We start from the raw sequence: 25617 nt of genomic DNA, 5'->3' as shown, positions 1-25617 counted from the left end.
TTGACCAGACACTAGGGTTCCTGCTTCTTAATTCTGATTATTTCCATTTGGGTGATAGTTTTCTTTTAAATATGGGCTGCTTCGGAAGGTTAGCCAATTAGAGGTAAATTCACCTTCAAACTAAAAGACTCAAAGGCTAGATGCTAATGAGCACAGGAAATGAAGATGTTCTTGCTGGTCATAATCATTCTTTGATATCTTCCAGTTTAATAAAATCAACAGAGATGATGCAGCAACTTATTAAGATGTGATTTGATTTGACAAAGAGTGATTCTGTTCTTTATTTCCATCTGGACATTGTAATCAGGCTGTTTCTTCACTGCTAATTTATATCTTGCCTTTATGGGCAGTTTGTGTCTTCTCATAGCTAAATTTCAAGTCTTGCAAGGAATATGATTTTATTAATGATTTCCTCTCAGAATGGAAAATAGGAAATTATCTGGATCATCAACTATGTTTTTGCAAAATCTGAAAAATATGGAGTTGCATTTTATTGGCAAGATTATACTTAATGTAACATCAACTATTTAAGTCTAATAAAGGTAAAAAAAATCCCCTTGGGCATTTTAGGAATGCTAGGGACTTAACTAAATTTAGGATGACTCAGAATGTAACTCTGAGGGGTCTGACAGGATTCGAAAGAACAACAACAGTGATTCTGTGTGTGTGTGTGTGTGTGTGTGTGTGTGCGCGCGCACGCATATGTACCAGTACTGAGGTTTGAACTCAAGGCTTTGCTCTTTTGCTTGTCTTGTCTTGCTCAGTGCTGGTATTCTACTATTTGAGCCCACAGTTTCACTTCCAGCTTTTTGCTGGTTACTTGGAATTAAGAGTCTCTCAACTTTTCTTCCTGGGCTAGCTTAGAACCTCAGATCTGAGCCTTCTGAGTAGCTAGAATTGTTGGTGTGAGCCACCTGTGCCTGGCCAAAAGTCTCTGTTTGTGGCAATAACTATTTATCTCATGAAATAAATGCTCAGGGCAAAGGCACCTGGGGGGCATTTTTTTTGTCAAGTCCCCCATTGTCGGGGTCCTTCGTCCCGGGTCCCTCTCGACTAGTAGGAGGGATGGGGAAAAACACACCCTGACCAGTCCAAGCCAGGAGAGGAGAGGGTCCACTCTCCTCTCGCACTCAGCCTTCCTTTCCTGGAGCACAAACAGAGACGCCACGCAGCTTCATCAAGGCAGGAAAATCTCTCTCTCCGAAACCCCCCCTCCTGAGAAAGTCCCTCCAGCTAATATCCCCTCACTCTAGGTCCTAGCAGAGAGTGATAAACAATAACACATTTGTAAGCAATGGTAATCAAGTCTTGCGTCCTGCCTCTTGTGCCTTGCCTTGTCTCAGCATAAAGTTATTAGACATGGTGTCACTCGGCCCCCAACACCCTTTGAAAGATCAGATTTTGGAACTGAATCATGTCAATGAGTACATAGTTTTAGGTCTGAAAACAAGATAGTATCTTACCACCAAGGATAAGAAACTTTTAAAGCAATAGCATGATATGCAATTTACCATTACATACACACTAAGTAACAAATGATAAGACATAGGGAACAAGTAAGGAGTTTGACATCACCCTTCCTGGCTACTCCCTACAGGTATTTATAAAGGAAAATGGACTCAGAACTGAGGTCGTTCCCCCACCCAGGCTAGGTGTGTTATAGAGTATCTTTGTGACCCCTAGTGTAGTACTTTGCTTGGTAGCTCTATTTCTGAAAAACATTATGCAGTCACAGTTGTTTTTAGCGAACAAAAATGTGGCTTCACTTCAAAAATTACTTTATGTTCCTTTACTAATTGCCCATCATTTGATAATGACTTCTCAAATTTTAGTGTACTTGGCTCTCAAAAAGTAAATGATTTATAAGCCAGGCAAGCAGTTATATGCCTGTAATCCCAGAATTTTGGAGGTTGCCTGCAAATTCCAGACAAGTCTGGGCTACAAAGTGACACAAAGTGAGTTGAAAATAAGACAACAACAACAACAACAACAACAACAAAACAACCCAAATAAACCTAATTTAAAAAAATACTTATGAAATACTTTAATGCATGCCTTAGTGAAGGTGTCTTAATCCTAGAAATGTTTATTACTCAGATATTTTTGAGAGTCTACTCCATGAACATTATTTTGTGGTCTTCTCAGAACCTACAAAGGTAAGCTCTTGCATCTCGGGGCTAAATGTGGTTGGTATAGGGAGGAATGGTGCAGGGAGTCATTTTTTGACATGATTTGTCACCTAATACTAAGTTTCTATTTTCCATATCAGGATTTCTTATGTCATAAAGGTCTATCAGATGGCACAAGGATTGGTCTGTGGACTTGCTCTGGTTGTCTGACTGCTGTAGTTTGCCAAGGACATGAGGGCCATCCAGGACATGAAATGGAACATAGGTGTTTGAGGACTGTGAGCAGGACAGATCTGAAAACTGGGACCTGTTCATGCTGCCTATCCATCTCCAACACCCCGCACTGAGACTACCACGTTCACTCAGAGACGAGCAGGCTTGGCCTTCCAGGAGGGGAGATGAGGAAGCCACAGCCAGTGTTGCTTGGCAGCTGTTGCCTGGCCAGCTGCCGTGCTTTCATCCTCCAGCCAGCACTGCTGAGCTGGCGTCCTCAGCATGCTCACTTCCCACTTGGGAAAGGAGGAGGCCCACCGAGCCCCAAGCATGCACAAAGCTGTGAAGCAGACGCCAGCACATATTTTTAGGTTCCCCTTTGGTCACATTGCCTTCTTGATGTTATTGCACACCAAATTAAGGCCTGCCAGCTTGCCCATCCATCCATTTCTCATATCCAGGCCTCCGATTGGCTGACCTCAGGGACATCATAGCCACAGCTGGGTAGGAAGCCAGTGGTAAACACAAATGATGCTGCAATCAAAACACTCGGTCTCTTGAATCTTTGTGTTCCTCTCAATAGAATATCATGCAGTCTCCTCACAGGGCCCTTAAACTTAGAGTTCTTAGATTAGCCACAAAATACAGTATTTCTGAAATCAATGGGATTTCTTGTAAGAAAAAGCATGCTTTTTTGTCACAAGTCCCTTTGCCAAGGCCAGGGGTTCCTGGGGAAAGCAGGAAGCCATACTCCAGATCTCTGGATCTTGAGCCCCATTCTGGAGTATGTGGGAGATGGTTCTCCAGTGATGGTTTCCGAACCCTTCAAGGATGATGAGAGAATATGGCTGGGCATAAAGGAACTGACTCAGGCTAAAATGTGAGAACATGAGCTCACTCAGCATGCGGCCAGGTAGTAGGGGCAATCCTGTCACTGGCTCACCAGAACGGATTCTCCCATGGCCCAGACTCTGCTGCTGAGAACGGAGGATCAGATGACTGGGGCCAGGCCTGTCGTCTGGAGCTCTGCCAACACTGAGGTCCTATGAAGGATTCAGGGGCAAATGTGTTTGTATTTATTCATATAAATTTACATTTGCATGTTTTAAGTATATGTAAATATAGCCACACACACACACACACACACACACACACACACACACCTATGTCTAAACACATTTGGAAATATACTTGTAACTGCACTGGGAAAGGTGTGAAGGATTTTTGCTGCTCCACTGAGGATTTCAGATTCCAGCCAGTTGAAGTGTTTGAGCTAAGATGTCATCGGTAGCAGCCCCTTGTAGGGACAGCAAGATGCCATCCACTGAAAGGATGAAGTGGCAGAGGAGCAGAAACTGGGAGAGAAATTCCATCTGTATCCATTGTAGATCCAGCTTATTTCCTTAACCCCTCTGGGAGGTGTGACAGGCCCTGTGACAGCATGTGACAAAAGTAAAGGCAAGAACCCCACCCTCCATGCTGGGACTGGATGTTCCTGTCTGGGAGATGGGCAACAGACCCAGGCAGCTCATGACCTGCCACCTGAAGTAAACAGTCAGGAGGCGGCGGCCAGTGTTAGCTGCGGAGACTTGGGGTGGGAATGGGGGCCAGCTGTACACAGCAGAAGGGTGGTGGACCAGGACGGAGGCAGCCTAGACCTGTTTCCTGCAGCCCCAGAACAGTTATTGAGGATGGGGAGAAGGGTGGTGAGGAGGCAGGAAGAATCCAGAAGAGGTCAAGCCCCAGTGGCTGCCCGAGGGGTTGTGGTCAGTTAGTGAGTAGAGCACTTTGGTGTGATGGTATCAGTGCTCAGACTGCTGTGTGGAACAGGGAGGGGGTGAGAGGGAGGAGATGGGAAATGAGAAGGGTGGTTGAGAGGACAACTAGCTATCCAGGAGGTGAGAACCAGGAGTGGGTGATGCTGCTGAGGATAGAAGAGGAAGACCATTCCCAGGTTGCAAGGCAGAATAGGCTGGGTAGGTGGGAGGATGGGGGGGAGGCACCGCCTAACTCCAATGTCATCGTTTTTAGGCTCAGGGATTGGGTAGACATATTTCCTCACTGCAGATGCTTAACAAATGCCATTTCTTGTACCCCTCCCCTTCCTTGCAGTGGTGAACCAGACCTTCAGGGTCTTTCAGCATCTAGATCAGTGAACTGGCTGAGCTTTTTCTAGACACAGTTTGCAAGAGAAGAGCTGATGGTCTTGGGTGAGCCATCTGAAGCTCATTAAGTTTGTACAGCTGGCAGGATCTTGGTGAGGTCTAAGAGCACTCTCAAATCACTTTGGGGGGTAGGGCATGGTGGGGGTTGGGGTTGGTGCCAGTCCTGGGACTTGAACTTGAGGCCTGGGCGCTGTCCCTGAGCATTTTTGCTCAAGGCTAGTGCTCTACTACTTGAGCCACAGCTCCAATTCTAGCATTTTTTTGGTGGTTAATGGGAGAGACGAGTCTCACAGACTTTACCTGTTCTGGTTGGCTTTGAACCACAATCATCAGATCTCAGCTTTCTGAGTAGCTAGAATTACAGGTGTGAGTCATGGGCGCCCAGAAAGAAATCATTCTGTAACCACACTGCAGACTCCCCAGACACCCACAGCTTTCCAGAATAGACTCAAGTGTCCCCCCTTCCCCCGCCTCCCTGAGCAGAGCAACTGTTAACACTTGGCATTGCTGGAGGCTCCAGGGGCTGTACCTTCCAGTGGCCTAAATTTGGAGGGTCCCAGTGTCTGCCATCTAGTGGCTGTGGCTTCCTTTTCCTTCTGTGCTTTGAACTGGGAAGGAAAAATGGAGTTCCCGCAGCGACACAGGCCATGTACATATTTATAGCACTGCACCCTGTAAACAGGGAACTTCTCAGTCTTGGAGAAGGAGGCTGGCAACATAAACAGCATAAACAGCATATCTGCCAAAGAGTTCCTGCACCCATTCAACAAACACTTAGAAATGTAAATACTTCTGCAAATCTGTGTCTGTATACCTGAGTGTACTCTGCAGTGTCAGCTCCTAGGATGGGGCTGTCTTTGGCTTGTATTACCAACTGAATTGCAGGCATCCACATTGCACATTTGCATATCAGACACACAATAGGTAATTACCGAATGGACTAAGTACAGGCTGAACATTTACTGCATCTGCACTACAAACTGGATCCTTGAGTGTATGCATTTCCTTGTTTAATCCTAAATGGGGCTCAAGAGTGGTGTATGATGGGGGTCCCTCTTCTGTCCACGTGGAGACTCCAGTACAGAGAGCACAGAAAGCTTGCTAGGTTTAGAGATAACTGATTTGTGACTCAAGGGAGACCAGAATCTAGCTACTGGGCAAATTGCCTTGACTGTGTGCTAAGTTCTGTATGCAACATTGGCATCATTTAGACCAGAGGTAAAAGTTCTCCTCTTGAGGAAATACTTGGACTTCATGGGGGTAGGTGGTTCCCTTCCCACAATGTTCTGAGCTAGAGCATGGGCAGAGGGCTTAGCATTAGCTGGCTCCATGGCTGCGGCTTGCACTGTGTCCCAGAGTTCCCAAACCCCTCAATGTTTAAAGGAAGAGATGGAGGTAGGATCTCTGCCTTCCTTTCTAACTCCAAGATTCTACTGCTCTTGTGACTCCCGGGGAGCTGGATGTAAGAGGAAGAGAGAGAACCACTTGTTACTAGGCAACCAGCACCCGCCTCACCCATGTTGCCATGGAGATGAGGAAAGTTGGGCTGATGGGATTACCAGTGCTAGCTAATTGCATATGAGTGTTCAAGGTCTCTGTTTCTTGCTTTCTCACTCGCTCTGACTTTCTCATTCTTGTAGTGAAATGTAGAAAGATCGTCTCTCCTTCATTTGACGCTTGCTAGAGGCAGCCCTTGTACAACAGAAATCAACTGGAAATGGAGCCTGGCTGTGCCTCTTGAGGAGCTGTGTGACCTTGGGCTGGTTACCTAGCTTCTCTGGGCCTCCATGGTCTCATTTGAAAACTGAAGGTGTTAAAGTAGTGATTCCGCCCTAAGGTTCTTCCTGGCTCTCAAATCCTTTGATGTCTAGGGAGCATGTCAGGGGAACAGACCATACTGTTACTAGGCAACCACCAGGCACCCTGCCCAAGTTGCCTTGGTGACTGGATGCTGGAGGGGAGGGGAGTAGCTGCTGCAGCTAATTGCTTAATTATTTATGAGTGCCTCAAGTCCTTTTTGTTGTTTTCATTGCTAGGGGCCGTGGGGTCACCTCCTCCTCTCTCCTGACACCCCAAGTCATCTGCATTTTGTGTGGTACAGAGGACGAGCACCTTGGCCTGGACCTCAAGCTACCTACGTTCTAGTTCTACCTCTCTCAGGTCCTAGAGCTGTGGCCTCAGGTAAGTCACCTCACCTCTCTTGGCCTCAGTTTCCGCATTTGTAAGGTCACAGGTGGGCTTAGATTATCTCATGTTCCCTTTCCACTTGGAAAGTCTAACTATTGCTTTAGAATTGCCAAGTGGGGAAGATGAAGGAAATTTGGGTAATTTCTTTTTTTCTAAGATGATTCTACAAAGGAGTGAGAATAATTGCATTTCTCACATGTGTCAAACCAGAATAGAATTAAAGTTGTCCCCTTATTTACTGTTTGGTTTGCCTGACTTCTCTCCCCTTTTCTGACTTCTTTGACCTTAAGGCCCTTTAAGTGTATTTATTTATATGCCAACAACTTCCCAAATAGGTTTGAGGGCTTCACAATGTAAGATCCATCTATGCACAGAGGTTGTTAACATAGCAAAAATACAAACTATAAAAATAATGTTGTTTCGGGCCGGGAATTTGGCCTAGTGGTAGAGTGCTTACCTAGCATGTACGAAACCCAGGTTCAATTCCTCAGTACCACATAAATAGAAAAAAGCCAGAAGTGATGCTGAGGCTCCAGTGGTAGAGCTCTAGCCTTGAGAAAGTCTAAGGACAGTGCTCAGGCCCTGAGCTCAAGCCCAGGACTGGCAAAATAATAATAATAATAATAATAATAATAATATAATAATAATAATAATAATAATAATGTTTCTTCAGTGTTTTAACGTAAATGTTGTGTTTGAGAAGCAAATGCCATTTTGAGCATCCTGGGAGCCAAAGCAAAATGAAAGGAAGATATATTTGTTTTTCAATACAAAAGACTGTCAGTCCATTCCTAGCTCTAAATTCTGAAGAGAATAAACCATGTGGTATACAATTCTTTTATTAGATAAAATGTCTAAAATAGCCCTTTCTTAATGACAGGACTGTTAAATGATATTAGAGCCGAACTTTGACAATGTGAGAAGTTCCAATCAGTAGAAAGCATTTTGCCCATGCACAGAACTTTACACAGAAACATGTCATTTAATGAATATAAATTTTCACAATCATTCACCACCTGTGTAAGTCAATTATATAGGGATTCGTGTGCAACAACTTGGCAAGATATGTCTGATTGTTTTAAATGCAGCCAGTGGCACCATATCTTCAAAGTTCTTCCAAGATAAGTTAGTACAGATGAGAAAAGAAATCAATATAAAAATGCTATAGGTGGCATTATTTATAAAAAAAGAATATGACTGAAATCTGCATAATGTCAGAGCATAGTGAATTAAATTATACTACTTCTTTACAATGAATTGCCCTGCAAACCTTGAGATGAAATCTAAATGTTTTGATATGGAAAGCTTTCAAAGATATATTATGAGGAACCTACAATGAATCCTAGGTGGTACAGAAGCTGTGTTCAGAGGACAACGAAGCACCTTCCTTGTTCTGTAATCCCTGTGTTCATTTTATCCAACTCTGGTTCTCTTTGGAGAAAAGCCCCTGTCCTGGATTGGTGACTGGCTTGATCCAGTGACCCCTGGGCTGATAGTGATGCGTTTCTACCTCTCACCTCTGCCTGTCTTTTGAAAAAGAGTGATGGAGTTGTGGACAGGGGCCTTCCTGCCTATGAGCCCACAAATCTCTGGGCCATAGTGACTGACAGGAAGTTCCTAACTGCAGGCTATGTGTACAAAGTTGTCCTCTGTTCTCCTTTCTTGCCCCTGGTTTGAGGGCAGGTCTGGAGAAACATGACTCTGAGAACCTTGTTTGAAAGTTAGCCACGCCATGGGCCAAGCTGGCCCTCTCACTGTGCCTGGGGGGTGAGGGGGGGAAATTGAGAGAAGGTGGGAAAGGAGCTTGGGGCCCTGCAAATGAGCCTAGTTGGGCAACTTGCTCCCACTAGGAGGAATGCGACCTGCTACAGCCTCAGGCCCTGAGTCAGCAGTTCCCCTGCTCCACCTTCTGTCTGCCTGGCTGTGGTCTCCATGTCCCCAGGGCCTCAGCCTCTTTATCCATTTGGCTATTGGTTCCCCTCTCCATCTCTCTGTCACATCCAACTGTGCCTCCATCTGCCCTTCCATCCCTCCCTCCTTCCTCCAGCCACCTGCCAGCCTTCCCAACCACCCTTCAGTCTGCGGGTCGGTCTATCCATCCCTCCTTGCCTCTGCACTGAGACCCAGATCCCAGCCACCACCATTCCGTTCCATCCCTACCTCCATCTGTCCACAGCCCGCTCACCCATCCCGCCGACCTCTTTCCTGGTTGCAGAGCTTCCCTCTTCTGCCCTAGACACCCCACGACCAGCTAGTCCCCGGTTGCCACTCCTACCCACGAGTGGGGCTCTCCGCCTGACTGCTCCGGGCGGGCTCGGCTTTGTGCGCGCCCAGCGGCCCCGAGCACAGCGCGGGCCCCGGCGGGAGGGGAACGGGGAGGGGCTGGGGCGGGGCAGGCGGGGCCAGGGTGACTCAGCCGCCTCCTCCCCCGTGGTCCGCCTCGGCTGGGCCGGCCTGGAAGGCGGGGCAGAGAAAATGGCGCTGACCCCAGCCACCGCGACCCCTGCCGGGACCCAGGAGCTGCCGGGACTCCGGGAAGCCGCCGCCTCCCCCGAGCCGCCGCTTGGCCTCTGGGAGCTGTCGGTCCTGCGGCCCGAGCCGGGCGGGGTCCCGCTGCACTCGCCCTGGACCTTCTGGCTGGACAGGTGAGGGGGCGCGGGGCCCTACCGCCATCGCAGCCGCTGGGGCTCGACGCGGCCTGGAGAGCTGGGGTGCTCCGGGCCTTGCCCCTCGTGCGCCCCGGGACGGGAAGTCCTCACCTCACGCAAAGGCGCAGACCCGGGTCCACCGCGCGCCCCGCGGGCTCGGCAGCTGCGCTTTGGGCCCCGGTGTTCGGCGGCTGCAGAGCCGCCCAACTTTGCGCACGCTTCCCTTCCACCCGTGTCCCGCGGGCTGCATCCGCGGAGGTGGGGCGCGTCGCGGGGTGGCGGTGGGGGGTCTGCGGGATCCCCGTGTGCAGCGGAGGTGGTTCCCCACACCCGCGCGCGGCACTCTGGGGATGCCCAAGGCAGGGTCGATTTTGCTTGTGACAGCAGTCGGGAAAAGTTGACCAGACCCCCTGGAAAGTAGGCGAGGTGGCGTCAGCTCTGAGCACCCGCACCTCGTCCTCCGAGACACCACACCTGGAATCCCTTCCAGCCACTCCTGGAGCAGGAGTTGTGCAGCTCTTACTTACCTGGTCTGGGCGCAGCGGCTTTGCTGGGGAGTCACTTGCACCTGGTCTGTAGGGACCCCGCCAACTGGCGGACGCCGTCCCCTCCCCACCCCCTCAGCATCTCCTACCCTCCGCACCGTCACCACGTTATTCAAGAAGGATCCTGTTTATTTCCAGTCTGTCTCCTCAGTTCTCCCAACACCTGCCCACGGCCAAGAGTGACACAGCAGGAGTTTGATTGTGGACACTTGCTAAGTCCTGTACTGTGCCTGGCATAATTAATAGGAGCACAGGAAATGTTTGAAGGCTGAATAGGTGCTCGAAGGCCCAGCCTGTCCATGTATCTGTGCTCTATGCCAATGACTACCCCTCAAAGTGGTCCATTGAAGTTCACAGAGGTTTGGGTACAATTGTGCCTATCATGGTTGAAGGGTTAGGTGGGAAAGTGAGTGATCCTCAAGCAATGGACTTAGTAGCCGTCAAGCTGCTTTTTAAAGACCTGCCTGAGATGCCTGCCAGAGTATTTAAAAGTGGTGGTCATTTTTGACAGGGGAAAACAAACTATTTTCTTCCTGTTGGGATTGGTGCCAGCTTCTAAGAGTTTATATTTAGAGCTAGCTTCTTTTCTGGGGAACCCGTGGAATTGAGGGTGGGAGAGATTGATTCTCGTCTTCAAAACAAAAACATTTTCACTTTCATTATGAGATTCTGAGACCCTTTACTATCATGACAGGCGTGATTAGAGCCAGCTGGAGTAGAATGAAATAATGAGTCTTTGTTTTCAAAGGTGTGCAGGGTAGGCTGTAGTTTTCTGGCATCTTTTGTCAAGGTATTACACCTGGAACCATAATGGTATAACTGTAGATGCTGCTGCTGAAAAATAGTATCCAGAGGTTTTCTTTTTAAACGTGTCAGTGTTTATTCTACTTCCCAGAACGCTTCTGAATCCTCTGAGATATCAGCATGCTACAAGCCCTGGTTTTTGTAGTAGTGCTGGGGTTGCAACTGAGAACATGCTTACCAGGTAGACACTATCGTGTGAGCCTTATTCCGGGCCAGTTTGCTTTGTTATTCTTCAAATTGGGCTGGCTTGGATTGAGAACCTTCTATTTGCACATGCCATCTAATTGGTGTAACAGGCATAAATCACCTTTGTATTGGTTGGGAAGGGATTTTGTGAAGTTTTTGTGTGGAGAGAGGAGTGGTTGGCCTAGAACTCTGAACCTACCAATCTCTGGCTGTGAGGTAATTGGGATTAGAGGCAATCGTTATGTATCTGGCTAAAACAAAACAAAACTAAAACAAAACAAAAAAAACCCTTTTTTAGTGTAGACACTGGGTTTGAACGCAGGGTCTTCTTCTTTTGTTTGGCTTTTGTTGTTGTTGTTGTTGTTCAAGGCTGGTGCTCTACCACTTGAGTCACAGCTTCACTTCCCACTTTTTGCTGGTTAATTGGAAATAAGAGTATCATGGCATTTTCTGCCTGAACTGGTAGTTTGAACCTTGATTCTTGGATCTGTCTTCTGAATAGCTAGAATTATAGTTTTGAGCCATCAGTATCCAGTCCAAATCTTCTTTTGAAGAGTATCTAGTATCTTTTTTAGGATAAATGTGTACTAAGGAAGTGTAGCTCAATCGGAGAAGGCTTACCAAACTAGCATGTATGTATGTGCAAACACACACATCTATGCAGATATTTAAATATGCATTACATCATTTGTAAAGGCCCAAACTGTCTTTCTTACTACAAACTTGGATTTTTAAAAATTTCTTTGTCAGTAATAAAGTGAAATTTATTATTTCACAGTGTTCACACCTTTAGTAGGAATGGCTATATTCATTTAGAAATCATAATCAGTTTCAACATTGTAGGTTGACTTTCTCTTGCCTGATCAATCATCTCATTATTTTTATTGAACTCGTTGTACTTCTCTGGGAATCCATTTATATTGGCTGGCTCCCTTCTACTCAGGGTTGTGTACTAACGTGTTCCAGAAGTTATTTTGTAAGTACTTTCCTTGCCCTCCCTCTCCCCCAGCAGCATCCTAGCATAAGGTTTTCAGGAGGGACCCTAAGGGGCCCTGAGGTCACTGCAGCTAACACTATGTCTGCACATGATGTCACCCTTGAGCTCCACAACATCCAAAGGCCTTCTACTTAGACCTCCCCTTTGACCCCTGTTCCCCGCCTGACCTCTCTGCCAGCCAACTATTCGATGACATGCAGGTCACACACCCTCCTCCAAGCTGTGATTTCATTGTTTGTGAACTAAGCATAGTCATATGATGTATCTCCTAGTGCTGTCTGAAGGATTCAATGAGAGTCTTGGCTGTAAATCACCTCATCTGTGTGTCTGTGCTTAGTAAGTTTTAGCTGTTAGCAGTAGTACCTTGCACCCAAATTACCAGCACCTTCCTACATTCACACATCCCACCAGCTGTCTTTAGCTCAGCTTTTCTGCTTTCACTAGCAGGAAGTCAGCACCCTAAATTCATTTCCCATTGGGTGAATTGGAGAACCCTGCAGTAGAATTGTTTGCACCTTCAAGAAATCCTTGTTTCATTAAAAAAAAAAATCAAATCTGTGGCTAAGAAATCTTCTGGTCTAAAGAAGGGCATCGATGGAGGACATTTCTTCCCCTTTTCTGGATATTTAAAGCTCTGCCCTTTTTTGGTTCTTGGAGATATTCTGGCCTACATTACATGATGATGCCCTAACCTGCGAGTTTTTTTGTAGGACACTCACAGCCCCCAGGCCTGTTCCCTGCTCCATCCAGGCCCAGGGCTTGCACCTCCAGCTGAAGCTGATGCCTCATGAAGGAGGGAGATTCAGAGCAACAGGTGACCCTGTCCCTCTTTCTTGTCTATATATGTCTGTTCAACCAAACATATGCTGGACTACCTTCTCAGCTGTCGAGCACAGCTGCCCCTTTCTGTCATCTGAGTTCAGATGGAACACTCTCAACAGTGATCCTCTCCTTCCAATTGGTCAGGCCCTAAATCCTGGAGCCAATCTGTAACCTTCCAGCACCCAGCAGAAAATAAGTGCTTAGAGAAGCTGGAAGATTGTGTTCTTCCTGCTCCCACCTCTTCTTCCTTTTCCCCGTCCATGTCTTTCAGTTCCTTAATCTCCTTGCTCTTTTCCCCAAATCCCAAGCAAGCATGGGTTAACACAGTCTGCCTGGAATACTCTCTTATTGTCATCTGCACAGCCTCCTGTGCTCAGTCTCCTGTCCTCAAGTATTCATTCATGGGCATCTTCTAAGCAGACTAGATTTCCAGGCAAGGTCCCTAGATTTTTAATTTAATTTAATTTAATTTTTGGTGTGTGTGTTTCATATTACCATCACAATTTTTCAGTCTTCTCAGTGGAATGCAAGTCTCATGCCGATTCGAGTTTGGTATCTGAAGCTGCTGATTGCTACATCGGAGCCTGGTACACAATGGCTTTTGATTTCTACCTAAAGCAAGTTAACTTTCCCCAGTGGAGTCTCCTTTTACTCTCACAATGCCTTGCAAACCTCCATCGCTATCTTAGAGCTCTCTCCCAAGTCCCGTCAGGGGCCACAGAGCTGAGAATACAGACACTGAGAGTGCTGTCCTGATTATTCTGTAACTGAGCTGGTTTCTCTCCACTCTCTTCCTTTTCTGCTCACCAGGAGTCATTTCACTACCCAATATATATATATTTAAACACAGTGAGATGTCACTTTATTCTCCAGATGGATCAAACAAACTGTTGGGGATGGCATAAAAGGAGAAGTCCATAATCAATAGTTCTCACACCAAATTATACTGCCCTATTTTACTTCCATTGTGTCAGAGGTGGAATTTCTATTTGAGTATTGATTGAATCTCCTTTCCCAGGTGTCTCACTCCATCTGGCTCATATTTCATATGCCTATGATCCTTGGGAAACTGGCTCCAATTCTGGGCCAATCCCCCTTCTCCATGACAATTTCTATGCATGTGTGGGTTTAGGGAATCTCACCTTTCCATCTACCAGATCATTTCTGAGTGGTGGTGATGGAGGGCTGATTGTAGAAACAAGTCAGTTTGCACAGTTTTTCCAGACTTTTTGAAAAAAGGAAAACCATGGGCTTGCAGATTGCATTGTCTATTCATATATTGCTATATTCACTTTTTAACCATGACACTTTCCACTCCCCAGCTAAAATTGTACTTGGTCTGTCTGTCCTTCCTTTCCAGTAATACTAAATTCCTTTCCCTTTTCTTGAATGCTAGTGAAATTTGTCTTCCGAGATTCCTGCTACTTGGAATTCTCTTCTTCCTTTTGTCTACCTGAAAGACAATCCTACAGCCTTAATACCCACCAGTGTATTAGTAGCCTCTGCTTCCCCCTCTATGTTCACAGAATCTCGCTACAGGACAATGTCTGGTATATGGACAGTGACTTCTTGCTCTGTCCCTTACCCTTAGCTGTGAGACTCTAACTTTCATGTTTGTGACCCTCAGGGAGTGCATGCACTAAACACACTGTAGGTGCTTAGTGTTTGATCACAAAAGTGAGTCTCAAATACATCTGCCACTGACACTCCTATCTTGGGTTTAGCTGCACTATATTTGTCTGAAAATGTCGTCACTTATCCACTTAAATCAGAATCGCTAGGTACTGCTATTGAAACCTCAGGTTCCCACCCCTTGTCAGTCAGATCAGTTAAGGTGGAAGATAGATTTGTCACAGATGCCTTATGTATCCAGTCTTGAGCCTCTGCTCTCTGTGTTGTTATGTGGACTGAGCTAATGAAAGCTTTTAAAAATGGTAGGAACTAATAAATATTTCTCAATCCTAACTCTCAATATCAATGGACTTAACTCTCCAATTAAATGGCATAGACTGTCTAGTTGGATCAAAAAGCAAGATCCATCGTTCTGCTGTCTTCAAGAGATACATCTTGCCCCAAAATACAATCATCTTTTGAAAGTGAGAGGTTGGAACAAAATTTGTCAAGCTAACTGCCCCCATAAACAGGCTGGAGTTGCCATCCTCATATCAGATAAAGTAGACTTCAAACTAAAATTAGTAAGAAAAGACAAAGAAGGTTACTACATACTAATAAAGGGATCTCTCCTCCAGAAGGACATAACGATCCTAAATATCTACACACCTAATCCTGGAACACTGAACTTCATCAGGCAAACTTTACAGTCCCCAGTGTGGCCTAAGAGTGCAAGAACCTCTACGTAGTAGGCCTCTGTCAAACTTCAGGGTCGCCTTATATGCTGTGGCATTCAGTAGCATCCGTGAAGAGTTTAGAGAAACATGGGGTTCCCACATTATGGGGTTGAGTCTTCTCCCGTGCATTCTGATTGCATGATGTGTAATAACAAAGTTGGTAGTTGGAGGTGCAGCTGGACCCGACAAAGAATACTCCCAATTATCCTTGTTTATAGAGTGGCCTCCACGACTCTTTTCCTCTTTCCCTTCAGAATCTCAGAGAATCTCTAAATGGCCAAGGATTTTGTTTTGTATAAAGAAGCTCTGGGTAAATCTACATGGCAGGAAAAGGCCTTTCCTTAGAGGACTCACAGACTCTCCAGCTGTGGGCCAGCGGTTACTTCTTGCAGAGTATTCCAGAGCTTTGAATATCCCTCAGTCAGGAAATACTTAGCTGCTCAAAACATGTTTTCCTGCTTTTAGTATTACAAATCTCACCTACTAATTCCCAAACTTAAGACTGTGGGCAAGACTTCAGCAATCTGACATGGTTTTTGTAAACTTTACCATCCTCGCATCCAGGCCCCTTATACAGAAGGGTTACTTGTAAGTCAAGATAAAGAGGCCCACTGGTACTGACAAGGAGTGGTGGGATAGATCAGTAGTGACAATGGATGGAAGACAGAGAAATCCGAATCAAGTGGGCATGCAGAGGTAGAACGCTTCAGTTATCTGGATGGTTTCATCAGATGGGTTATTAACTGTTGATCGTAGGCTCAGACCATCTGTGTGTGTGTGTGTGTGTGTGTGTGTGTGTGTGTGTGTGTGTGTGTGTGTGTGTGTGACTCCTCTGACAGACAGCCAGTGTAGCCGCAAGCCACAGATCTATGTAAAAGTGATTAAAATGAAATCATCTTTAATGGAGTGAATGATGGTCGCTGGGCACACTTAATCATATGATGGGGGCTGGGAAGATAACTGAGCCTGATGTTGATATAAATTGCACAGGAAGGCTGGCTTGTAGGAGACAGGCCTCTGGCTTTAGGTTGAACTTAGCTGAATTGCAATCATCTGATGTATTAGGTAAAATATTGCCATCATTCATACTTTCAGAAGAATATTACTGTGTGCATGTATTACTGGGCATGTATGTCCATTTATTAGATACTCTGCACTTACTAGGTAAAGCTTTAAATTGTCTTTTCCCAGTTTAGCATGTTAATGTAAAGTCCACCTTTCTCCTGTATGTTGAGCACTGGACTCAGTTTTGTATGGATGGAGGCATTGAATCTTCCTGCAAATGGATGCTTTGTTAGAAACACTTTACAATGGAGGCCTGGAGAAGTACCTTGCTTGGGATTACACTACTGTATAATAGAAAAAGGATTTGAATTCAGGACCGTGACCCATGCAGTCCTTCTTCCCTGAGACTATGAATGATAACTGGGCCATGGTTCTTTCACATGTTATCAGTGACACAGCCGCTGGTTGGGACCTAGAGGTAATCTGAGCCTTTAACTTAGTTTTACATGTGGAGAAACCAAGGTCCAGCTTCATGCATGAGACATAATTAAGCCACGGGTCTCCCTTACTTCAAAATCTGCAGAGAAGATAGTTTTGCTTACCAGCCTATCTTTCAGGCCCTTGTCAGAATTGTTCTGCACATATATGGATGGTGTCATGTTGGAAATGCCTTTGAGTGATGGCAAATGCTTCTGTGAGAATGGTGGGTTTACATTTTTCTTAGGATGCTGTCACTTACTCGTTTTCTGAATTGTTTGCATATCTCATGGTGACTTGATTCAGATGGCACAGGCAATGCATCATACACTTTAATGTATACAGGAATCCCAGGGGGGATTTAGTGTGCCTGGGGCCTGGAGACTGTATCTTTAATATGTTCCCAGGTGATGCTTCACACTTAAAATGACAGAAATTCAGATAAGGGATCAGGCAACATTTCCAGCATCTTTGTTTTGTCAGAAGGGCCACCAAGTGTCCACATGGCTGGTAAGTGCACGTGGCTTACCAAGAGCGAGTTGAAATTGAGCTGATTTCCTTGGGTACTTCAGAAGGCCTCTGTCCCTGAGGACTTTCTTCAAGTGCTGAAATCACAGCTACCAAACCTTTTAAGTGTGGGGATCAGTGGAGACTGCACACTTGGAAATTCTGAATTGATGATTGCAAGGTGCAGGAGAGTTGGGACTTTGTGGGTTTGTAGTATGGTGTACAATGTTGATTATTTAGTTATCACTTGCTTTAGGCTTAGCTCTGAGGGCAAGGTTATCAGGCAACCTGTGGTTTAAGTTCCAAGTCTACCACCAGCATCTTTGGGCACATTACCATACTACCTTCAATTTAATTTCCTTGTCTGCAAACTAAGCATGAAACCCAATGAAGATAGAAGTACATGTGATGACTCCTGTCTGTTCATTTATTGGCATTCAGCATTTACAACATAGGAAAGAGGATAAAATGATTTCAGGCATTTCAGATTTCATTTAAACTAAAAGAGAATCCTGGGAAGATTCTCAGGGACCTGTTGTAATGAGTATGTAAACATAATTTGTAAATATCATATTAAATTTCTACATGCAAAAGAGTGCTCAGGTGCCTGGAAAGCATTTAAGTAGGACTTGTTGATTCAACCTTATTGGATTTGTCTGCTTTCTCCTGACTCTCCAAATGAAAAGGAATTCCCACCACTTTTACCAAGAGAACCTTAAGATTCATTTCTTATTATCCTGTTAGATTGGAGACACAGGAGTGAGTTGGGAATTTAGCCTCAAGTAACCTAAGAATCTCCTTGACATCTTTGCATTAGCTATTTATTTGGCAGACCTGAGTCCTTTCCCCTTTCTGCCTTAACTTAGGGCAGTTCCTGCACAAGCCAGGTCTAAGTGGAAAACAGCCTTTCCTGTACCTGATGGAATTCTTTTTCTTTTGTTTGTTTTTGTTTTTTGGCCAATCCTGGGCTTAAGCTCAGGGCCTGAGCACTGTCCTTGGATTTTGCTCAAGGCTAGAACTCTACCACTTGAGCCTCAGCACCACTTCTGACTTTTTCTAAGTATGTGGTACCAAGGAATTGAACCCGGGTCTTTGTGCATGGTAGGCAAGCACTCTACCACTAGGCCAAACTCCCAGCCCTACCTGATGGAATTCTTTTCTGAAGACCTGGGTAAGAGACTGTCAACTATTTGTGTGGAAATCTCAGGTTTGAAAACATGCTGGGTGTCTCTTAGTGCTAATACCTTTCTCCTTTGTGCCAAGTTTATTTGTCCATCACAGAAATAATGGGGAGCTCAGCAAGAATTGCTTCTGAGGTAGGTTTAGTTTAGATGCTCTATGTAAATGCTTTCTGTGGCACCAGTTCATGTAGCCTAAGGAGCAAACCCATGGGATGGAAATGTTTCTGTAGAGGAAAATCCAAAAGGTTGAGACTCAGTCTTGCCACACAGCTGACAGGTGGCTGGGCTGAGACTTGAAGTGAGACATACTGATTTCAGGGGCCATCTTCTTCATCGCTGTGCTTTCCTACCTCCTTGCCATCATCCATCGGTCACCTTTGTTTGGGTCATAGTCTTCCCTCCATGTCCAGCTGCCACAAAGCAGTGACACAGACATGTACTCTTCTGGAATTTAGCTACTTGTATCACTCATTATCGCTAGGGATTTTGGTGATGTCTTGTCCTCTCCTTTATTTCTGTTTTGCCCCTTCTAACACTGTGGCTTGGCCCATGGTGAGAGAGACAGAATGACAAGCAGTAGAAGCAGCAGGTGGACCCAAGGAGGGCATGAGGGATCTTAATCAATGGGAAGGAAGCAGGATTTACTACAAGTCATGCTGTATGTGACAACTGTGCTGTCGGTGATGGATCAGTTTTTACTGGCAACTTAGTCCTAGGGGAAGGAAGGTCATGGCTATCCAAGCCAGAAAGGTGAAGAAGAATCTAGAACTGCTTCTTGCAAACAAGCTTGCTGAACCTCAGTTTCCCAAGTTTTGAAGCAAAGGAATGATACCACTTTGACAGGATTGCTGTAAGCATTAGAGCTAGTACATGCTCAGTAACAGCAAGCTATTGTTAAATTAATATTGTTTAATGGAGGGGGAAGTCTTGAGGAGGCAATTCAGATTCTTTACCTGACCTAAAGCAGGAGGGGAGGGAGGGCATTTATCCTTTCTATTACTGTGTAGCTCTCTCAATCTACTGTGGGAAGAGGTTGCACAGAATTTAGAGAGACGGAACATAAGTGGGTCCTGATTCCTGTACTCTGTGATGTCTCCTAGCTATGACCCTGTCATTTTCAGATGTATATTCTGCCCTTAGCTTTCCACCTCCTTCCCACCCCCCTAACCACCACCATCTCCTGTCTCCCAGGCAAGTTTGAAAAGCTCTGGGCATAGTTTCCTAGCCTTTGGGAGCCTGGAGAATTTGGAGAGCATGGATGAAGATTCTAGAAGCTAAACTCCAGGAGACAAGGGCTTTGCATAGAATGATAATTACTGTATTCTCAGCAGACCAAATCGGGGTACAACAAACCTTGGTTGCTCAAATGTTAAATCCATGTCTATACCATGTCTACATGATTCCATCTCTGTATCAGAGTTCTCGGCCGTGGTACTGTAGACATTTGAGGCTGATGGTTCCCTGGGGTGGGGTGTACTGTATGTTGTGACTATGGGATGGATTTCACCATATCCCTGGCTTCTGCCCACTGGAGACCAGTAACACCTTCTCAAGGCAGTGGTAAATCTACAGGCACCATCAGCCCTGGGTAAGCACCTTGGTCTTCAGACAAAGGCTATCCATTGGGGTTCTGTTGTGAGGTTAGGCTTTGTAACATGAATGAACTAAAAAGATGTGTTTGGTTTTTGTTTGTTTTTTTTAAGATATAAGAATATACTATATATGTGATTGATCCCAATAAGAATGTTCCTAGCACTGAGATCTGTATTACAAACCCTTGCTTACAGTTGTCTGTCAAGGTCAGCAAAGCAGGGTATGGCTGCTGGCCACAGTGGCTGTGTCCTGCCGTGAGCAGTCCCTTTAAGTAGCAAAACTAGAAGGTGTGGGCCTGTGGTTCAACTTTGAGTCAGCAAGCCTAGCACAGACTGATCTGTTTATAGGGCAGATGACTTAAAACAACAACAACAACAACAAAGGCAGAAAAACTTCAGCTCATTTCCTGTTTTGAAATGGATTTTGTAGCCACGGCCCAATTTGGACCAAACAAATGGTTGAAGAATTTGAAGGTTCCAGCATGAAGATTCAGTATACTGATGTAGTTCAGTGACACTGGAATCAGATTTGCTGCACTGAACGCTGCTCTACTAGCCAGCCAAGCCAACACAGGACTGTCAGGGTTGCTTAGTTCTTTTGCAGCCGGGATCAAACCAGGGCCTTGAATACACTAGCTACTGCTCCATCACTGAGCTAAGTGAGTACCACACTTCCATTTGTTTTCTTTTTTCTTTTCTTTTGGTGGTATTTGGATTCGAACCCCTGACCTCCCACTTGGGAAAAAGGTATTCTCATTGCTGGGCTATTTTTTTTAGCCATAATTGTTTTTTGTTCTGTACTTTTGAAATAGGGTCTCACTTCCTACAAGCCATGGGTGATCCATGGCTTGTATAACAGGTGCCCTCACCCTATGTAGTCTATGAGAAGGGTTCTCAAAAACTTTTCTGCCCAGGCTAGCCTTGAACCACAGTCCCAACAATCTCAGCCTCCTAAGAGTTGGAATTGTGTGTGTGAGCCATCATCCACCAGCTTTCACAGGTTCATGTTTGTAATGGTGTTTTATGGTGGGCTCTTAGTATATTTCCCCACCATTCTTTGCTGAATCCCATTTCCAGTTCAGGTTTGTATCCTATGATTTTCTTAGAGAAGACAGTATTAAAATAATCTTTTACCTTGGGGACAGAAGGGTCATTACAAAAACAGGATCATTCTGAGCACAGCCCTCCTGAGTACCACCTTAGGATATGGAAACAGAGGTTGAGAAGAAAGTCTGTCATATTCCACCAAAGCAGTTTCCTACATACTTCATGGAGGGGCTGGATTCTCTGACCTGCCTGAGGCCACATGGTCTCAGCATGCTCAGTGTCTTCCACCATTGCAGCAGTGAAACAGAGGAAACCTAAATGACAATTATACACAATCATCTCCTGCTCTGGAATGCAAGTGAAAGGCCTGATCCTGGAGAGAGAAGCATTAAAAAAAAAGTGAGAGGCACAGGAAGTAAATGTTCATCACTGTTCTCTGTATGTTACATGGTCATGCTGGATGCGTTTACATCAATTGTCACAATGCTACATGAGACGATCAGTCAACATGCTCAACTACCCTGAATCGAAGGGTGACTTAAGAATTGGTAAAAAAATTTTTTTTGAAGTGAATAATTTTAATAATGGGGAAAAATATAAACAGGTTTCATCCCCTTGGGCTCTCCCCTTATCTCCCTGGCACACAGCTTGGAAAGGATTCCCGATGCTCAGGAAGGCTTCCTGGTGAAGCAGTCAGCCAGACGTTCAAGGGAAGAAAAATTAAATGTTAGGATAAATGCCAGCAGGATTTCCTGTGCGGGTGGTAGGATTTTCACATAACAATCTATTGGGGAAAAGGTTGAGGGATTTTCGTGTGTGTGTGTGTGTGTGTGTGTGTGTGTGTGTGTGTGTGTGTGTGTGTGTGTGTGTATATACCAGTACTGGGGTTTGAACTTAAGACCTGAGCACTGATTCTGTGCTTTCTCTCTTAAGGCTGGTACTCTATCAGTTGAGCCAGACCTTCACTTCCACCTTTTGGGCAGATAACTGGACTTTTCTGCATGGGCTGGCGTTGAACTATGATGATCAGATTTCAGCCTTCTGAGATTGCCAGCATGGGCCACTGGTACTCAGCAGTTGAGGGTTTTTAATGTGTTTTATTTCCCCTCTAATTTTGAAAACAATTTAAAGCAAAAAGAAAATGCCGCAATAAAGCACAAATTGTTATCTGTCAGGACGCACGCACCTGGCATCTTCATCTTGTGTTGGCTTACCACATGTTCCTCACCACTGCCCATTATGGTCAGTTACAATTATAGTGTCCATCAAGTCAGGCGTAGTGCCTGATGCCTGTAATCTTAGCTACTTGGGAGGCTATGGTCAGGAAGATGGAGGTTCCAAGACAGGGTGGGCAAATACTTCACAAGAACTCCATCCCAATAGAAAATTCTAGACATGGTGTCACACACCTGTCATACCCACTACAGGAGGAACCATAAAATATTAGGGTCATATACCAGTTTGGCAGAGGCAAAAAGTGAGACCCTATCTCAAAAACAACCAAAGGCTCAAGCAATAGAGAGCTAGCCAAACAATTGGAAACCTGAGTAAAAGTTTGTGAAATTTATCAACAACTAAGCAAGAGTGGCAAACATATAGTTTAAGGTAGACTTACTTATTAGATTTCACCTGACACCTGTCCCCACACTAGTACATAAGATTGCTTCTTTAGTGACCTCCAGACAAAGGAGTTGTATTCCAAAATGACTTGTTGATGTATTTACTTTTTTATTAAAGAATTTATTAACATTGATTTTTATATCATATTTCAAATGACGTGTTTAACAAACGAGTATTCAAGAAGGGAATCTCTATATACACTCACTGGCACTTAGTTTTTAGAACATAATCAAAATTAGGCTAAGGGTTTGTATATCATAGATACATATTAATCTATGTAATAAAACATTATGTCTGTGATGTATTTACTTTATTTAGTTGGTCATGGAGTTTGAACTCAGGGCCTGAGTGCTATCCCTGAGCTTTTTTTTTTTTTTTTTTTTTTTTTTGCTCAAGGCTAGCCCTTTACCACTTTGAGCCATAGCGACATTTCCAGTTTTTTAGTGATTAATTGGAGATAAGAGTCTCACAGACTTTCCTGTCCGGGCTGGCTTTGAACTGTGATATTCAGATCTTAGCCTCCTGAGTAGCTAGAATTAAAGGTGTGAGCCACTGGTGCCTGGCTTGATGTTTTTATTTTTGAGCATTCTGCACAGGCAGAACTTTTGTTAACACTTGTCCAGAAGGGTCTGGTGACCATGTCTCCAAGGGTTCAGTGCTGGTAAGTATCCTGTGAGCAGGATACTTTCTTCTCATTGACACAGATGTGGGCTTTTGAGGAGTGTTTGTGTAGTAGAGCATCGTTTTGGGCCCGATATTAACAGAATCCCAGCACTCTTGAGCACAGAGTCAGTAGAAGAAGGAAACTGACTAGGAAAGAGGATCTCAGTCTCTAAGGGCTAATGGGTCTCAAGAAACTGCTCTATAGAGCCAGCACCACTAAATAGCTTTTTCTGGTGAATAAAGCTGTGCTATGTTGCCATCTAGTGGAACATAGAGCAAAGTAAAGATGAATGCATTTTGACCACACAGAATGGTCACCAGACCTCATTGAATCAGAGAAAAGACCAGAGGCTGTTTTCCCAAGGCATGAGTTTGAGAAACACATGCAAATACAAGTCAAATAATGTTGGCTTTTAGCTATATTTTCTTGTTTCTTTTTTCTTTTGGCAGTCTGGGGGTTTAAAGTCAGGGCCTTGTGCTTTCTTAGGCACGTGCTCTACCAATTGAGCCACTTGCTATACATTTTCTTTCTTTCTTTCTTTCTTTTTTTCCTTCCTTCCTTCCTTCCTTCCTTCCTTCCTTCCTTCCTTCCTTCCTTCTTTCTTTTTTGCCAGTCCTGGGCTTGAGCTCAGGGGCAGAGCACTGTCCTTGGACTTCTCAAGGCTAGAGCTCTACCACTTGAGTCTCAGCACCATTTCTGGCTTTTTTTTTCTACGTATGTGGTACCGAGGAATCAAACCCAGGTCTTCGTGCATGCTAGGCAAGCACTCTACCACAAGGCCAAATTCCCAGCCCTCGCTACACATTTTCTAAGCACACATTCATCCTGTTTCTCATATCCAGGGATATGGATATTTACTAGCAGGACATGTAGTAAGTTTTCAATACAAGTGCACTGCATTTTCCACTGGTACAACAGGCAGTTTTTTACCTAAAGAAATAGGCAATGTGCTTGATTCCCCCACCCCCCGCCCCATTTTATTGTTTTAAAACACGATTTTAAAATTCCCATTGCTTTTCTTACATGCTTTACCTTTTCCCCATCCAGCTTCCCCTATAATAAACATGCTGGTTGTTTAGGAGAAAGGAATGTATGACTTCACAAAGACAGGATTTCATGCTTTAGATCTAACATGCATCCTGCAAATATCCAGACATTTTGGGACCTTTGCAGGATTACATGATAGAACACTTCATAGACACTGACGAGTTCTGTTTGCTTCTTTGTTCTTTGGCCGATGTGTGCTTAGATCTTTCCCTGGTGCGACGGCTGCGCAGTGTGCCTCCAACCTGAAGAAAATCTACACAGTGCAGACAGTGCAGGTAAGATGGCAGGGGTGAGGCTGGGCTAGTCTGGCTTGTGTTAGATGCCTGGAGGATGTCCCATTTGGGAGCTGCCCTGCGAGGGCAGACCCCACCCAAGGGCTCTACTCCACATGTTGTTTCTTGGCTTCACTTTGGTGCAGCTGCTCTTGCCCCACTCTACCTCCAGCTGGCTGGACACACACTTGGTGAGCTGCTGTTCACTTTGCCTTTGTTGATACTTCATTAGCTAACCATTTGTGCCCCCCCAACCCCAATAAAGAAGCAGACATCTGAATCTATGTGTCCCCCTTATTGAGATTCAAGCTCTGTCACCCCTGTCTGCCTCTCTAGACTCCATCTATGCAGGGCAGGACAGGGTCACTGATGGGTTAGGGGTTATATAAGTCAGATAGGTCAGCTAGGGTGGTGTTAAGCCTGAAAGCACTATCCCAGCCCCTTCCAATACCTTACATTAGGTCCAAAGACCTACCCTCTGTATTTCTGGGCACGTGGTATCACCATGGTCCCTACCTCCACAGGGCACTGCAAGAAGTAGACGAGTAGTGCCTGCTTACAGGATGTTTGGCAGAACACCTGCTATGCTGCTGCTTCTCAACAAGGCCGAGTTCTGAGCTCTCTTAGTTCTCTATCTGACTTTGAAGGCAAACTTTCTAGGCATTGATTTATTTCATTTATCTCAAGTTTTTTTTTATATTTTTTGAGGAAGGTACTGGGATTTCAACTTAGGGCCTTGTACTTGATAGGTAAATCTAATTTGTCACCCCTTGGATTATACTGCCAGCCCTTACTTAAGGTTATTTCCCAGGTAGGGAAATGTATGTGTGTGTACATGTTCATGTGTGTGTATGTGTGTGTAGACTGGCCTAGTACAATGACTAGCTACCTATACCTCCCTAGTATAGGATAGGAAAAAATCTATAATTTTCCTGCTCTGCCCCCTAAGTTTTGTCACATCTTACAGTCTTAGAATTTCCAATTAGTTGGTATCTAGATTGTGCTCCTTGTTCATGCAAAAACACCACAAAGATCCTTCTGTTCAGACCCTGGTGTCGTCTGAAAAGTGCACATTTATGGTTACATACACTCAGGGCTTACTTGTAAGGTATCTACGCATGGGCACTGAGACGGTGAGCTGGTGTCTAGACAGGTCCCACC

The 25617-nt window shown here is 45.0% G+C and overlaps 1 protein-coding gene across 1 annotated transcript in view; it reads left to right on the top strand.

Moving 5' to 3' along the window:
- The first annotated feature begins 9153 nt into the window (after window positions 1-9153).
- LOC150066680 (eukaryotic translation initiation factor 4E type 3-like) overlaps window positions 9154-25617 on the top strand; it is a 23161-nt gene continuing 6697 nt past the window's right edge. The window contains exons 1-2 of the mRNA XM_090323990.1: window positions 9154-9339; window positions 24387-24459. Of these exons, the coding sequence (XP_090180116.1) occupies window positions 9170-9339; window positions 24387-24459 (243 nt within the window). The 5' untranslated portion in view covers window positions 9154-9169. The remainder of the gene's footprint in view (window positions 9340-24386; window positions 24460-25617) is intronic.

This window comes from Megascapheus bottae, chromosome 2 (genome assembly GCF_031878675.1).
Source record: "Megascapheus bottae isolate mThoBot1 chromosome 2, mThoBot2.hap1, whole genome shotgun sequence".
In the NCBI taxonomy this organism is placed as follows: Eukaryota; Metazoa; Chordata; class Mammalia; order Rodentia; family Geomyidae; genus Megascapheus; species Megascapheus bottae.
Note: the sequence above shows the minus strand (reverse complement) of the source record. Positions and strands in the feature narration are given on the sequence as shown.